Here is a 17334-nt window from a genome sequence, read left to right on the forward strand (position 1 = left end):
AAATTACCAACCTTGGTCAAAAGTCCAACTTCTAATAGCATAGTGACACTTGGCTCCTTTTTAGGGTTTAATCTTACCTTTTTGTCTACCAATGGTAATTTATCTAACTAATCTCTAATTGTCTCCTAACACCTGGTACAGTAATATTCCTTATACAAAACTTCAATTAATCGACAAAAATTTATCGCACTTAGCGCACTAGCGGGTCCCACGTCTTCAACGCACTTCAAACTTATCAAGAACGAACTCATACTATGAAAATGATTTAAAACCTATACTCACTCATAAAAGTCTCTAGAAAATCAATATAATAGGGTTTAATGAAGAAAATACATGCAACAAAAGTAAAATAAAATAGGAAAAATCGTCCAAAACGTCCCTCACATTTTGTAAAATGACTTTTTTCGTCCCTCACTTTTAAAAGTATAATTTTATGTCCCTAACATATTCACATCGGTCAAATTTAGTCCCTAACTAGGTTTTCGATCATTTTTTGGCCGGAATCCATCACGTGCAAGGCACGTGATCATTTTTTAAGGGTAAATTTGTCAAATTATATTTTACATAATCTGATCTATAGTCCTCCACATTTTATAAAATAAAATTTTTCGTCGCTCACATTTTATAAAATGATTTTTTTCATCCCTCACATTTCACAAAATGAATTTCTCCATTTTTCACATTTCAAAAAATGAATTTTTCATTTCTCACTAATTATGTGTGTGAATACATTTTTTTTTAAACATATGTATATATCTATTTGATTTTGCTTAATAATAATAGCATAAACACATGTATGTAATTGGGTCTAACTTGTGGGCTATCTTCTCTTTTTGTATGATTATGACTAATATTTTACCAATAGAACCTTAATTTGCTTTTTCTTATTGTATTTTGACCGAAAATAGCTTTATTGGCCAACTTGACAATGAATGCAAGATTTTTTACTAGCTAATACCAGATGAAATCAAATGATCACGTATAATATATGGTATTCGTATTGTTAAATGAAATCAAATAGACACATACATATATTTATGCTATTCGTATTATTAAGCAAAATCAAATAGACATATACATGTGTTTAAACATAATGTATTCACACACATTTTTTTTTAGGGTTTCCCTCACACGCATAATTAGTGAGGGATGGAAATATTCATTTTTTGAAATGTGAGGGATGGAGAAATTCATTTTATGAAATGTGAGGGATGAAAAAATTATTTTATAAAATGTGAGGGACGAAAAAATTTGTTTTATAAAATGTGAAGGACTATAGATTAGATTATGTAAAATATAATTTGACAAATTTACCCTTAAAAAATTCACCCTTAAAAAATGATCACGTGCCTTGCACGTGATGGATTCCTGCCAAAAAATGATCGGAAACCTAGTTAGGAACTAAATTTGACCGATGTTAATATGTAAGGGACATAAAATTACGCTTTTAAAAGTGAGGGACGAAAAAAGTCATTTTACTAAATGTGATGGACGTTTTGGACGATTTTCCCAATAAAATATTATGAAATAGAGAAAATTTACGGGTCCTCACAACTTGGATCTCAGAGGAGGTGGTGGTCATGAAACCGGAATTGAGGCTGATGCTCCAGCTTGTTCACTTCCTCATTCTTGACCACTTGGCTCAGGTTGAGGCTGAGGTGGAGGCTGAGTAGATGTCTAAGCCTCACCAATGGCCAAGTCGCGAACCAGAGAGTACAATGTATTTTAGCCTAATAATTGAGAAAAAATACAAAAATAAAAATATCACCATATCCACAAATTCCTTAATACTAAGCATACAAATAGTTCTAATATCATGTATTAGCATAATGTAGCACAAATTCAACAAAAAATTTCAACAACAATGCTTTTTCCAAATATATAGAAAAGAGAAAAAAATTGAAAATTGGGAATTATAAAATATCAAAGAAAGTTGAAAAATGTTACCTCAAATGTGTAGGGTGATGCTAGAGGATGTTAATGATGTCAAAAATTAAGAAGAAACAAGCCCAAATTCTCCCCTAATTTGAAGAAATACAGTTCGGCCCTAATTCCTCTTTTGAAGATCAAAACCCTTCTTTGATGATGTTTAATGCGAAAGAAATTGGGGTAAATGATCACAAGAGGTTAGGGAAGGTTTTTATGGTGAAAAATTGGAAGATTAATGGAGAAAATGGAAGATTAGAGGAAAGGGGCTAGGGTTCGGTGAAGAGGAGATGGAAAAAACTGAAAAAATAAGGAACCGCGGCCGCGTTTCTGCTTTGAAACCGAATCGATCCGAGCACGGATTGGTTTGAACAGACCTTGGATCCGATGGCTCAGATCTAGCTCTCCAGAAGAACAGACGAGCCCTCGGATCCGTCTGAAATTTTTCGGATCCTAGCTCGGATCGCCTGTTTTCTGCATTAATTGCAGAAACTGCAATTTTTTATTTTTTTCTCCCTTTTCCGGCAAATTCCAAATTACACTTTGGATGTACTTTTAGCACTTTCAAGATCCCACGCAAGTGTAATATACCTTAAACATTAAATCCATACTCGCTAAACACATCAAACACATCTACATTGCAAATCGAGGGTTGAGGTTCTTTGATCATTTTGGCACTTTTACACTAAAATGGCACCTTTAGACATGAAATGCATATCAAATGAGTCAATGAACATATACAAACATGTTATCACCAAAACTCACTTGAATATCATAAGAATGCATAACTTATATTAGAACTAAAAACATTAAAACACTTAAAACAAATTCCAATATAAAACTTCCATTTTTCTTGGGTTGAACCTCTTATGATCCTTAAAGATACTCCTTTGAACCGGAAAACCCTACAAAATCAATTTTTATCATTAAAATCACACCAACTAATAAAACTCACAAATTAAAACACATTAAAACAAAAGAAATAATTGGGTTACCTCCCAATTAGCGCTTTCGTTTATAGTTGTTGGTTCGACTCAAGGGTTGAATTCTCAAATTGAAGAAGAATCACCCAAGTGACATATAAGTCCCTTGGGAACGATTTTAGCCGCTAAGTAGGGTTTTAATCGTTGTCCATTGACCTTAAACCTTTCATTTCTTGAATTTGCCACCTCAACAGTTTCATAAAGAAATACTTGAGTAACTTCAAATGGTTCCGACCATCTTGACTTCAGTTTTCCTAGAAATAACCTCAAGCGTGAGTTGAATAAAATTACTTTTTGTCCTACCTGAAATTGTTTAGGAATAATATGCTTATATGCCAATATTTGATCTTCTCTTTATAAATTTTGGTATTTTCATAAGCATGTAGCCGGTGTTCCTCCAATTCACTTAACTCAAGTAGTCTCCTTCCATTTGCAAGATTAATATCTATATTAATTACTTTAATAGCCTAATAAGTTTTATGTTCAATCTCTACAGGTAAATGACAAGTTTTTCCATAGACTAAACGATACGGCGACATCCCTAAGGGTGTCTTAAATGCCGTTCGGTAAGCTCATAGTGCATCATCTAGCTTTGAAGTCCAATCCTTGCATGATTTATTCACGATTTTCTCCAAGATGAGTTTTATCTCTCGATTTGCTAACTCTGCTTGTCCAGTTGTTTGTTACAGAAATATTTTTCTTTATCACTTACTATGGTCTTAGGTATACCAAACCTGTAAACAATGTTCTTTTTAAGAAACCGGAGTATAACCTTAGAGTCATTAGTAGGCGAACCAATTGCCTCTACCCATTTAGAAATATAATCCACTGCTACTAAGATGTACTTATTATTAAAAGAACTAGGGAATAGTCCCATAAAATCTATACCCCACACATCAAATAACTCAACTTCTAAGAAAGTAGTTAGGGGCATTTTATTTTTTTGAGATATATTTCCAGTTCTTTCGCATTCATCACAACTTTTAACATATTTCCTAACATCTCGGTACATAGTTGGCCAATAAAATCCTAATTGCCATACCTTTACTACAGTCTTTGAAGTGTTAAAATGACCACCTGTTTTAAGATTATGACAGTGATATAAAATATTATGTACCTCATCTTCGGGAATACATCTGCACACAATACCATCGGCACAATGTCTATATAGCAATGGTTTTTCCCAAAAGTAACTTTTGACATCATGCAAAAATTTCTTCTTTTGATGATAATTAAATCCCTTTGGAATCTCTCCACTTACCAAATAATTAGCAGTATTTGCATACCATGAAAAATTGATAATTACTGGGACAAACTTATCCGAAAAATTTTCTTGGATAGAAACTTGGTCGTTGACTGGGATATATTCCAAGCATGATAGATAATCCGCCACGAGATTCTCTATTCCCTCTTTGTCTTTTATTTCTACATCAAATTCCTGCAACAAAAGAATCCACCGAATTAGTCTAAATTTTGCGTCTTTCTTATGTAGCAAATATTTGAGAGCTGAGTGATCCGTATAGATGATAATTTTAGATCCTATTAAATAGGATCTAAATTTGTCTAAAGCAAATATCACCGCCAATAGCTCTTTTTCCTTTATTGCATAATTGAGTTGTGCCTCATTTAGCAATTTGCTAACATAATAGATGACGTGCAACCTTCCTTCTTTCTTTTGCCCTAAAACTGCTCCAACCGCATAGTCACTTGTATCGCAGATCAATTCAAATGGTAGTGACCAATCGGGCGAAGTTATAATTGGAACAGAAATCAATTCTTCTTCAACCTTTCAAAAGCAACCAAACAATTGTCATCAAATTGAAAAGGGGTGTCTTTACATAATAAATCATACAAAGACTTTCTATTTTAGAAAAATTCTTAATAAAGCGCCTATAAAAGCCGGCATGTCTTAGAAAACTCCTTATCCCCTTGACATTGTTTAGAGGTGGCAATTGTTCAATGACTTCACTTTTTGTTTTATCCACCTCAATTCCCTTAGAGGAAATCTTGTGTTCTAAAACAATTCCTTCTTTTACCATAAAATGGCATTTCTCCCAATTTAGTACAAGATTTGTCTCTTCAAATCTTTGCAAAATCAAATCTAAATTATGAAGACAATGGTCAAAAGATGAACCATACACAGAAAAATCATCCATAAATATCTTCTTAATTTTCTCAATATAATCAGAAAATATAGCCATCATGCAACGTTGAAAAGTCGCAGGAGTGTTGCATAAACCAAATGACATCCTTCTAAAGGCAAAAGTGCCATAAGGACATGTGAATATGGTCTTCTCTTGATCCTCCGGAGCTATAGCTATTTGGTTATATCCTGAAAAACCATCAAGAAAATAATAAAATTCGTATCTGGCTATTCGCTCCAATAATTGATCAAGAAATGGTAAAGGAAAATGATTTTTTCTTGTTACCGCATTTAATTTACGATAATTGATACACACTCTCCACCCAACCACAAGTTTAGATGAAATCATCTCATCATTTTTACCCACAATTGTAGTTATTCTACCTTTTTTTGGTACAACATGAATTGGACTAATCCAAACGCTATCGGAGATAGGAAAGATTATACCTGCATCAAGCCACTTAAGAATTTCATTTCTTACCACCTCTTTCATGTTTGGATTTAGTCGTCTTTGTGTTTCTACCACTGGTTTGCAATTGTCCTCCAATAAAATATGGTGCATGCATATAGAAGGACTTATACCTTTAATGTCTGAAATTGTCCATCCAATTGCCTTCTTATGCCTTCTTAGAACTCTTAACAACTTTGCACACTGCTCATCATTAAGGTCAGCATAACGATTACTGGGAAAGTGTTATTTTCTCTAAGAAATTCATACCTTAGATGAGTTGGTAGTGGTTTAAACTCTAATTTTGGAGGTTCAATTTTCGAAGGCGATGGAAGCCCTTTACTGTGGCCAAAACTTTCATAAACATTACTCCTTCTATATGGTACTTGAAAATCCAAATACTTGGCCACTTCTTCAAGCTCTTCACAATCTCCCTCTTGCATACCTAAACTCAATAAACAAAGCTTAAGCAGGTCGAAATCAAAATTGATTCGACTCTATTCTTGAGTTAGTTTATCAATGGTGCCAACAGAACAAGCATGATCAGTAAAAGAATGGTATTTTTTCATTTCATTCAAATTAAATTCTACTTCTTCTTCACCTACTTGAAACTTAACCTTGCCATTTTTAACATTAATAATAGTACCTGCAGTAGTTAGAAATGGTCTACCTAAAATAATTGGCATAGATATATTTTCTTCCATATCTAAAACCACAAAATTCACTGGAGTAATAAATTTTTTAAATTTAATCAATACATTCTCTAACACTCCCAATGGATATCTAATAGACCTATCCGCTAGTTGCAAAGTAATATTAGTGCATTTAAACTCATGCAAACCTAATTGTCTAGCCACCGTTAAAGGAATTAATGATACACTAGCACCAAGATCACACAATGTTTTAGAGAAATCAATGTTACCTATGGTACAAGGTATAAAAAAACTCCTCGAATCCTTCAATTTCGGTGCTAGCTTATTTTGTATAATGGCACTGCACTCCTCCGTTAATACTATTGTTTCGCAGTCTTCTAACTTCCTCTTTCGAGTCATGATTTTCTTGAGAAATTTTGCATATGAAGGAATCTACAAAATAGCATCGGCAAAAGGAATGTTAATGTGCAATTGTTTGAATATTTTAACAAAATTTTCAAAATCTTTATAAAACTTATTCTGCTTAAGTCTTTGGGGAAATGGAGCTGCAGGAGTATCGGAATGGTAGCGGAAGATGATGGTTGATTTTCTCTTGGATTCTCCCGACTATTTTCCTCCACAATTGCCTCTTGCTTCATTCTCTTTTCTGCATGTTTTTCACTCTCATCTTTCTCACATTCACTCACAGGAGGATCCTCTAATTGTTTATCACTAGATGAGTAATGGCTTTGACATGTTCCTTAGGATTAACTTCCGTTTTGCTAGGTAATTCTCATTGATTTCTATTGTTCAAGGAACTAGCAATTTGACCAATTTGGATCTCTACATTCCTATACATTGTAGTAAGTTGGTTCAATCTTCCTTCTACTCTTTCAAATCTGTCCGAAGTAATCTTAGCGAGTTTTTCCACCGCAATCTCCCAACTTGGTTTAGTTTCAGCTTGTGGTTGCCTTGGTTGGAATTCCGGTTGGTTGGCTGGCCTTGGTTGATTGCCTTGATTTTTTCATCCAAAATTTGGATGATTTTTCCACCCCGGATTATAAGTGTTCGAGTAGGGATTATTTTGAGCATTACGATTGTAATTGTTGACAAATTGTACCTGCTCAAAATCAACACATTCATTAGCATCATGTTCACCTCCACATATAGAGCAACAAGCTACATGTACATTAGATGAACTTGGATCAACTCTACCTTGTCTAATTAGCAATTTCATCACATTATTCATTTGAGCACTCAACATATTGAGAGTGTCTATTTCTATCATACCTGCGTGACGTCTTGTATTACCTCTCTCATTGGCCTATTGATAGTTATTTACGGCCATTTCTTCTATCAAATTCTGAGTTTCTTGGGGTGATTTACCCATTAAAGCCCTACTTGCAACTGCATCAATCATAGTTTTAGTAGAAAAAGATAAACCATTATAGAAGGTTTGTACGATTAGCCAATCGGGCAGTCCATGATGTGGACATGTTCGTAACAAATCTCTAAATCTTTCTCATGCCTCATATAATGATTCACCCTTTAATTGGCTAAAACTAGTGATATCCATTTTTAACTTAGCAGACTTACCCGGTGAAAAATATTTATTAAAAAATGTTCTTGATAAATCATCCCATTTGGTAAAAGTGTTAGGAGCATGAGAGTGTAACCAAATTTTTGTCTTATCTCTCAATGAAAATGGGAACAATCTTAGCCTTATAGCATCATCACTAACTCCATTCATTTTAATTGTATCACATACTTTCAAGAATATAGCTAAATGTGAGTTAGGATCATCTACTGCATTACCTCTAAATTGATATTATTGAACCATTTGGATAAGTGATGGTTTAATCTCAAAATTGTTACCATTTACCATAAGCCTTGCTATGCTTGTTTGAAATCCTTGTGCTCCTGGTAGAGCAAAATCTCGTAGAGCTCGCCTCTTTGCTTCGTTTTCTGCCATCTCTTCTTCAAATGGTAGCTCTATTAAAATTTCCTCTATCAGTTGCCAAACCTCTTGTTCCTCTTGCTGCGGTGTATGCCTCCTTTTTCTACGTAGTATCCTTTCAATTTCAGGATCAAAAGGTTCAACTTTCTGAAATACCCAGTGCATACACTAAAACAGAAATAAGAGAAATTATGCAGTTTCAATTGTCAAAAACTGATTAAAATGTAGAATTAACTATAAACAGTTTAACTAGTAAAAATATAGCTGTCTAAATTAATAGAGATGATTAGGTCTTAATATTGCCGCTCCCAGGCAACGGCACCAAAAACCTGTCGGACTTTTGATAAAAGTGCAAGTTTAATTCCAATTTTATACCAGTTTATCTGCAAGTACACATGTCAATCAAGTAGTATAGGGCATGTATTGGGTCGATCCCACGAGAAGAAATATTTACAAGTACTTGGTCCTTATTTCCTCTATTATTTAGACTTACAATGAGATTGAGTAGAAAAATTATATTTGCTACTTCCTGCAATCAAATTTAATAATTCCAAGTTACAAATGGAGAAAATTCACCAAAGACTTGAATCTAGGAATATAGATTCCACTTATGGCACAAAAAATCCAATTGAATGAATTTAGCACTTGTTACTACTCTTGTTTAACCAAAAATTCATTTCCAAAAGTACCAAAATCTCATTCTCATGATAATAATGGTCTAGAACAACCTAGTTTTTCCTAATCTCTTGATGAATAACTAACTCTGTTCTTACTTCATTCATAAAATGTAAATTTAATCCACTTGAATGTATTTCTATTCTCATGAACCTACAACTCAAACTCTACTCATGTTATTCCGTTGTTATTACCAATTCTCATTGAGTAATAACAACTATAAACCTGCTATTGATGATCAAACAACAACAAGTAATCAACATGCACAAGAAGACAAGTTAATACAAGATACAACAAGTGTAAATTTCATTTGACAGGTGCCGAACCTGTGCAATAATAATTACTAAAAAGTCCTAATTACCACCACAATTGATTATAGAACAAATCTGAGTACTGGAACAGGGACTCTAGGTGTGCAATGGGTTACTTGATTCACCCTATTTCCGAAGAGTTTGCTTGATCCGATATACCAGAATTGTCTATAAAAGTATTAAATTTGCATACAATGGCAAATAGGGTCGATTCCACAGGGAATGGATAGACAATTGTTTCTTTCCAAGTCAACAGAATAAAATAGGGGGATAATTAATAGGATGAAAATAAAAATAAAATAAATAAAATTCAAGAGCTAACTCAACAAGTTCAATTTAGTGAAAATAGCAATTAATAAAATTCTACCCAAAGGATCAACTGCTCAGGCACGGTCCAATTAAATGATCATCGATGCAAAGATATTTCATTCATCCGTCACTAGGTTGGTTATAGCTATCAACAAGCTCTGACAACCAATTCTTCCTTACTTTTTCGACAGTCAAGGTACGACCATTGACTGCTTCTCTAACCAGAAAATAACCCTAGGTACGACCGTAGGAATTTAATTATCCAGTTGCATTAAAACTAAAAGAACCCAACCCTAACCAATAAACATGCTAAGAGGGTTTATTTAAATTAGATCTTCCGTTTCCCAAACATAAATCCAATTATGGTGGTTGTCACTAGGTATCAACTAAACGAACAATTACGGATTCAATTTAATTAATGTGACAGTAGGTTATTAAATTAAATCAAATACCCGGCCGTTGATATCCAATTAATAAAATACCCATGAACAATTAATCCAGGAAACGTACGAATAGCAACAAATTGGAAAAAATAATAAAAATTCGATTAGATCTCACAGATGTTGTGGACTGCGCCCTCGCGTCAACCTTTGGGTAGAGAAGAAAACTAGCTGCTCCTCATCGCATTAATCTCGCGTGATTTGATTAATTTTATCCTCACAATTGCCAAAGAATTGGAAACGATGAATTAACGAAGAGACAACAGAGAAAATCCTCGCTTCGTCCCTCATTTCATGTCTGATTTGAAAAGGTGAAAAGCAAAAGTCTCCAAGAGAGAGTCATCCAAACCAAAAGCAGGAAAAATGAAGTGAAAAGCGGAAGCTATCTAAATCGTGTAGACCCCCCAAGAGCCAGAGAAAAGTCTACCACGTCTGACCGAAAAAGAAAAACTAAGAACCAATCTAATTGATTTCGCGTGACTCTGGCCTTTTCTTCTATTTGCTGCGGAAAAGAAAGAGAACGTCTGACTCCCTAATGAAAACTAAAAAGTTAAAAGTATCAATTGCACGTGAATCTGGCCCTTCTTTTATCTTCAGTAACCGCCGCCAGGAGAAATTCACCCAGGAGCAAAGCTTTTCTTTTTTGGGGTTTTAATCCCATGCAGCTGGTCCATGTGGACATAGTTTCCTAGTTGGCTCTGATGCTGCCAAGCCCGCGGGTCCAGCTTTTAGGTGAGTCTCCTCAGTTTCTGGCGTGGGCACGCCCTGAAATAAAGGGTCTTCTGGAAATTTGCCTCAAAAGATTATTTTTAACGCCAACCACCTGCAATTCACACAAATATCAAGTATGAGTAAAATCTCAATTCTTAGCATCATGAGTAGCCATAATTAGGACAAAATAATAATGCAAAGTATGCAAAATAACCGCACTATCAAATCCCCCCACACCTAGACAATACTTGCCCTCAAACATTTCGAAACTCAAAAGCAAAATCAAGATAGCAATGGTTTCATAGTCATCTATACTAACACAAACATCCCGCATTCCCGACAATATCGCCAAATTAGAACATACCAGACAGATAGTTATCCAAAGAATATGAACAGTATTACACGTTACCTGCAAGAAAATGTATGAATACTAGGAACGCTCAAATCAACATCACGGAATGGAATTACCATAGGCTCGTACATTTATCATATCTCCACCACCGAAAAGTGAACTAAATACACAAATCAAAGGGACTTTAATAGGGTTGTAATGGGGTTTAGGTAAAAGGCGGGATAAGAAGGTGAAGATAAGGTGTAATGTGTCAAGAGAATGTCCGATATCCACCACATATCCACAATGCTTCACCAGAAGAAATTCACTAACAAGACAGTTTCACTTGTTGTACCCACTGTGCAAGAGTCGCCAAAATTTTCTCTCTGTTTTTTTTTTAACAGGCGGCTTGCAAGGCGTGGACACGCCCTCTAAGCCAGAGTCTGCTGTTCACCATCTTATTGACAATTTCTACCCTTCTTTTTTCTTTTTTCTCTTTTTTTTTCTTTTCTTTTCTTTCGATCTCAGATGTACAAAAACAGCACCATACAGCATCTATTCTGACAACACTTGCGACCATAGATTTATTTGCCTTGCATAAGTAATGAATTTCAGACATCCCTTAATAACACAAGGTTGAGCAAGAAAGTCTAAAAGGTCATGGGTTATTAAACACGGCTAAGAAACAAAATAGAAGGATAAAGGCTCAAATTGGTTCACTATTAGGAGACAAGATGAAGGCATAGTTTGTAAAAAGTTAAAGAGGGTTAGATCCTAAATGCCCTTATCATTTCAAATGCATCCAGTTCAACAAAATGTGGTCTCGACATGTATAAAATAGCAAATTCTAGAATGCCAATACCATATGTGATACCCACTCAAAACAAAAATAGAGCAAACAAGAATAATGTGCTCATGCATGGCTCAAAAGCTCCCTAAAGTTACAAGAATGGGTCAAGTCCAGCACACTCAACATTCAACGATATTGCCCAAGAAAAACAAAATGCCCAGCTAGCATATTTGACCACATACCTGTGCACCATGATTGTATAATCCATCATAGCAACACACTCCAACACTAACAAACATAGAAACGAACAGCAAGCCTAAGACAGAGGGTTTTCATCATTTCTTCATTTTTCTGTTTTCTATTTTTCATTTTTTTCATTTTTTTTTGTGTACCACAGCCAAAAGAAATAATAGAAACCACCTACAATTATGGGAACCACTCCCCCACACCTAAAACTTACATTGCCCTCAATGTAGAAAAGACAAATGAAGTATTATGAGAAAAAAAGAGAAACTTCCCTGACCACCGAGAGGGTGCAGCAAGACACTAAGGCTGAGAAGGATGAGGTGGAGTGAATCCAATATGAGCAAAGAAAGCAGCTTGATTCTTTGCTTGAATACGGGCGAAAACCTGCATCGCTGCAAGGCGAGCACCTAGTCCCTCAACTTGGTCCCCCAAGTCATAGATAGAGTCTTGGAGGGCACGGTATTGGGAATCCCTAGCAGGAGGAGCATGGTAAGAGGAGCACGCCACGACGACGTGTTGTGCGCGGTGGACTAACAAGAAAAGAGGAAACGAAGGAACTGAAACTAAGACAAAACAAAAGAAATTGAAAAGTAGAAACTAAGACAGAGGAAATTGAAAAGACCAGACAAGACAAAAAAAGAGAAAAGTAGAAAAGTGGGGTTAGAGAAGGTTCTGGTCAATTTTTTTGACTTTTATTGTTGCAAAGGTTGGAAGGCATGGGCACGCCTTGGAGGGCGAGGTCTTCTGTTCACCAAATTTTACAAATATCCATGTGCAGTGAATACAAGGCGCGGGCACGCCTTGTAACATGAAGTCTTCTGCCCACAAATTTTTGCCCCCAACCTAGAATAAAACTATGCAGAAACACCCATGACCTACAATAAAGATTGTTTGTCAATAGGAACCTAAACCCACTGATCTTGAACACACAAATATGAAATAAAAAACAATTGAAATCCTTGGATTGCCTTCCAAGTAGCGCCTTTCTTTAATGTCTTTGGCTAGATACTATACACCGCTCTTCAGTCTGGATGTAATTCAATTTTCCTTCTAATCTGTGGCCCCCCTCCAGGATCCAAATAGCCATTGAATGCAACATTTTTCTTTAATTTTCTACCTATTTTCACCTCATGAATTGCTTTTATTCCATGACACTTGTTCGCAGCAACTTTGAATTTACTCCTACAAGTAAACTCAGAAAATTCTTGCATAGAGGGATCAGTAGCATGAATAGCAAACACAGAATGAGAGTTAACAGGATATTTCATTGTATCAAAAATATTAAAGTGGACTGTTTCTCCATCAAATTCCATCGTGAGAGTACCCTTACTAACCTCAATCTTAGTTTAGGTAGTACTCAAGAATGACCTTCCTAATATAATGGATGATAGATTTGGGGCACTTCTATCATCCATGTAAAGCACATAAAAATCAGCAGGAAAAATTAATCCATCTACTTGCACTAAAACATCCTCAACTATTCCATCCGGATAAGTAAATGTACGATCAGCCAATTGAATTATTATTCCTGTTTCCTTTAAAGGTCCTAAATTTAGGAAATCATAAATTGATTTAGGCTTCACATTAATAGAGACCCCTAAATCTAGCATGGCATTTTCAATATTAAAACATCTAATCTTACAGGGATAGTAAACATACCTGGATCTCCGCATTTAGGTGGTAGTTTCCTTTGTAAAATCACTGAAACGTTCTTACCTACCACAATCTGTTCATCCCCCCTCAACTTCTTCTTGTTGATGCACAAGTTTTTCAAGAATTGAGCGTATTTTGGCACTTGCTTGATCGCGTTCAACAAAGAGATATTGATTGCCACCTTTCGAAACACCTCTAAAATCTCCTTTTCCTTATTTTGCTTCTTTGTCTTTTCCAACTTGCAAGGAAAAGGAGGTAAGTTAGATTTAATAGGAGTTGAAAGAGTAAATTTTACCTTAGGATTTTCGCGAATGCGCCCTTCTTCTTCAATCTCCTCATCACTTTTGCTTTTTGAATTTACCAACTTAAATCCCTCCACCTCTTTGCCACTCCTTAATGTCATGGCACTTACATTCCTGAGATTTGCCTCGGGTTGTGATTGTAATTTTCCAAAAACTTGGGACTCCAAGCGATTAATCGCGGTTGCCATGTGACTTATTTGAATCTCCAGATTTTTCATGCCCGCTCTGGTCTCCTGCTGGAATTGAGTAATGATCGTGGCCAGGCTCTTGACAATATCCTCCAAAGAACTTCCTGAGTTAGATGACGAAGGTTGTGGCTTTGGTTGCCATGGTTGCTGGAATCCGGGTGGACGATTGGACAATGAATTCTGTGGCCTATTCCCATAGCTGAAATTGGGGTGGTCTCTCCACCCCTGATTGTACGTGTTTGAGTATGGATCGTACGATTTTCGAGGCGCGGGCACGCCTCCAACCATGTTCATTTGTTCAGCCCCCTCATCTTGCAACATAGGGCATGAGTCGGTGGGGTGGCCCAAATTTGTGTAGATTCCACAGACCTTTGCTTGGTGCACGTTCCCCACAGCTAATTGTCGAAAGAAGGAAGTTAGCTCCGATAGCTGCTGCTGAATGGACGATGTCTCCACCTCATTAACCCTACGAGTAGGGTTACTCTCACGGAAACCAAATTGTTGAGAATTCTCTGCAATCGATTCAATGAGTAGCCATGCTTCCCTTGGTGTCTTGTTCACCAATGCTCCCTACTTGCGGCATCAATGATACTCCTATCAGACGACTGGAGGCCCTCATAGAAGTATTGGATCAATAGTTGTTCACTAATTTGATGCTGTGGGCATCTAGCGTACAACTTATTGAACTTCTCCCAATAGTCGTATAGGGATTCTCCAGGGTACTGCTTAATGCCGCACATCTCTTTTCTTAGAATCGCAGCCCGGGACGCAGGGAAGAATTTTTTCAAAAATTTCTTCTTAAATTGGGCCCATGTGGTGATACTACCTGCAGGTAGGTAGTACAGCCAATCTTTCGCTGCATCCTTGAGGGAGAAAGGAAGGGCCCTGAGTTTGATCTGCTCCTCAGTAATTCCTGGAGGCTTCATACTAGAGCATACCGCATCGAACTCCTGGATGTGTTTATAGGGCTCTTCACCTGAGAGGCCGTGGAACGTGGGTAGGAGGTGAATTAATCCTGACTTCAATTCGAATGAGGTATTTTCAGCAAAAGTTGGGAATGTGATGCACAAAGGCTGCTGGGGTAATTCTGGAGCAGCCAACTCCCTTAGTGTTCTTGCATTCGCCATAGGGATGTCCTCTTGGCTTGGGTCATTTAAATTTTCACAACTCAAATTTGTTGACTCAACATCTGGATCCAATCTCTGAGATACAGTGTTAAATTGCTCCTCCCTGAATTGTCTAGTCTCTTTCCTAGTTTGGCGCGCAGTCTTCTCTACTTCTGGGATAAAAATCAATTCACATGTACGAGAAGAACGAGGCATAAACCAGAAAAATGCTAGACAAATTCAAAGAGAACAACTTAGAAAGAAACAAAATTAACCAAAACACTGCTCCCCGGCAACGGCGCCAAAAATTGATAGGTGCCGAACCTGTGCAATAATAATTACTAAAAAGTCCTAATTACCACCACAATTGATTATAGTACAAATCTGAGTACTGGAGTAAGGACTCTAGGTGTGCAATGAGCTACTTGATTCACCCTATTCCCGAAGAGTTTGTTTGATCCGATATACCAGAATTGTCTATAAAAGTATTAAATTTGCATACAATGACAAGTAGGGTCGATTCCACAGGAAACGGATAGACAATTGTTTCTTTCCAAGTCAATAGAATAAAATAGGGGGATAATTAATAGGATGAAAATAAAAATAAAATAAATAAAATTCAAGAGCTAACTCAACAAGTTCAATTTAGTAAAAATAGCAATTAATAAAATTCTATCCAAAGGATCAACTGCTCAGGCACTGTCCAATTAAATTATCATCGATGCAAAGATATTTCATTCATCCGTCACTAGGTTGGTTATAGCTATCAACAAGCTCTGACAACCAGTTCTTCTTTACTTTTTCGACAGTCAAGGTACGACCATTGATTGCTTTTCTAACCAGAAAACAACCCTAGGTACGACCGTAGGAATTTAATTATCCAGTTGGATTAAAACTAGAAGAACCCAACTCCAACCGATAAACACGCTAAGAGGGTTTATTTAAATTAGATCTTACATTTCCCCAACATAAATCCAATTATGGTGGTTGTCACTAGGTATCAACTAAACGAACAATTACGGATTCAATTTAGTTAATGTGACAGTAGGATATTAAATTAAATCAAATACCTTGCTGTTGATGTCCAATTAATAAAATACCCATGAACAATTAATCCAGGAAACGCATGAATAGCAACAAATTGGAAGAAATAATAAAAATTCGATTAGATCTCACAAATGACAGATGTTATGGACCGCGCCCTCGCGTCAACCTTTGGGTAGAGGAGAAAATTAGCCGCTCCTCATCGCATTAATCTCGCGTGATTTGATTAATTTCATCCTCACAATTGCCAAAGAATTGGAAACGATGAATTAACGAAGAGACAACAGAGAAAGTCCTCGCTTCGTCCCTCGTTTCGTGTCTGATTTGAAAAGGTGAAAAGCAAAAGTCTCCAAGAGAGAGTCGTCCAAACCAAAAGCAGGAAAAATGAAGTGAAAAGCGGAAGCTATCTAAATCGTGTAGATCCCCCAAGAGCCAGAGAAAAGTCTACCACGTCTGACCGAAAAAGAAAAACTAAGAACTAATCTAATTGATTTCGCGTGAATCTGGCCTTTTCTTCTATTTGCTGCGGAAAAGAAAAAGAACGTCTGACTCCCTAATGAAAACTAAAAAGTTAAAAGTATCAATTGCACGTGAATCTGGCCCTTCTTATATCTTCAGTAGCCACCGCCAGGAGAAATCCACCCAGGAGCAAAGCTTTTCTTTTTTGGGGTTTTAATCCCATGCAGCTGGTCCACGTGGACCTAGTTTCCTAGTTGGCTCTGATGCTGCCAAGCCCGCAGGTTCGGTTTTTAGGTGAGTCTCCTCAGTTTCTGGCGTGGGCACGTCCTGAAATAAAGGGTCTTCTGGAAATTTACCTCAAAAGATTACTTTTAACGCCAACCACCTGCAATTCACACAAATATCAAATATGAGCAAAATCTCAATTCTTAGCATCATGAGTAGCCATAATTAGGACAAAATAATAGTGCAAAGTGTGCAAAATAACCGCTCTATCATTATTCAATTTATATCACTTGGCCATGAGATTCATTTACTCCCTAGATATAGAAATTTAGCTACTCATGAATTATATAACAATCAAACTCATAACTTTATTAATGGAAAACATCACAAGTTACAAGTACACAAAAGGAGAAAGAAAGCTTAGCCAAGTTAATGGTGAAACCCCCAAAATTCTG

At 36.3% G+C, this 17334-nt stretch overlaps 1 protein-coding gene and 1 non-coding gene across 2 annotated transcripts; one reads left to right on the plus strand and one right to left on the minus strand.

The window, feature by feature from the left end:
* Window positions 1-7610: 7610 nt before the first annotated feature.
* On the plus strand, window positions 7611-7717 carry LOC113767171. The gene has a single exon (XR_003467893.1). It is a non-coding gene; the product is annotated as a small nucleolar RNA R71 (small nucleolar RNA).
* Window positions 7718-12202: 4485 nt separating this feature from the next.
* Window positions 12203-15367, minus strand: LOC113766476. Its single transcript, XM_027310666.1, has 3 exons — window positions 14620-15367; window positions 13562-14557; window positions 12203-12465 (listed from the first exon to the last, which is right to left on the minus strand). The coding sequence occupies exons 1-3, from the start codon at window positions 15365-15367 to the stop codon at window positions 12203-12205; spliced, it is 2007 nt and encodes a 668-aa protein (XP_027166467.1).
* Between the last annotated feature and the right edge of the window lie 1967 nt (window positions 15368-17334).

The sequence above is a fragment of the Coffea eugenioides genome, chromosome 3 (genome assembly GCF_003713205.1).
Source record: "Coffea eugenioides isolate CCC68of chromosome 3, Ceug_1.0, whole genome shotgun sequence".
NCBI classification, from domain to species: domain Eukaryota; kingdom Viridiplantae; phylum Streptophyta; class Magnoliopsida; order Gentianales; family Rubiaceae; genus Coffea; species Coffea eugenioides.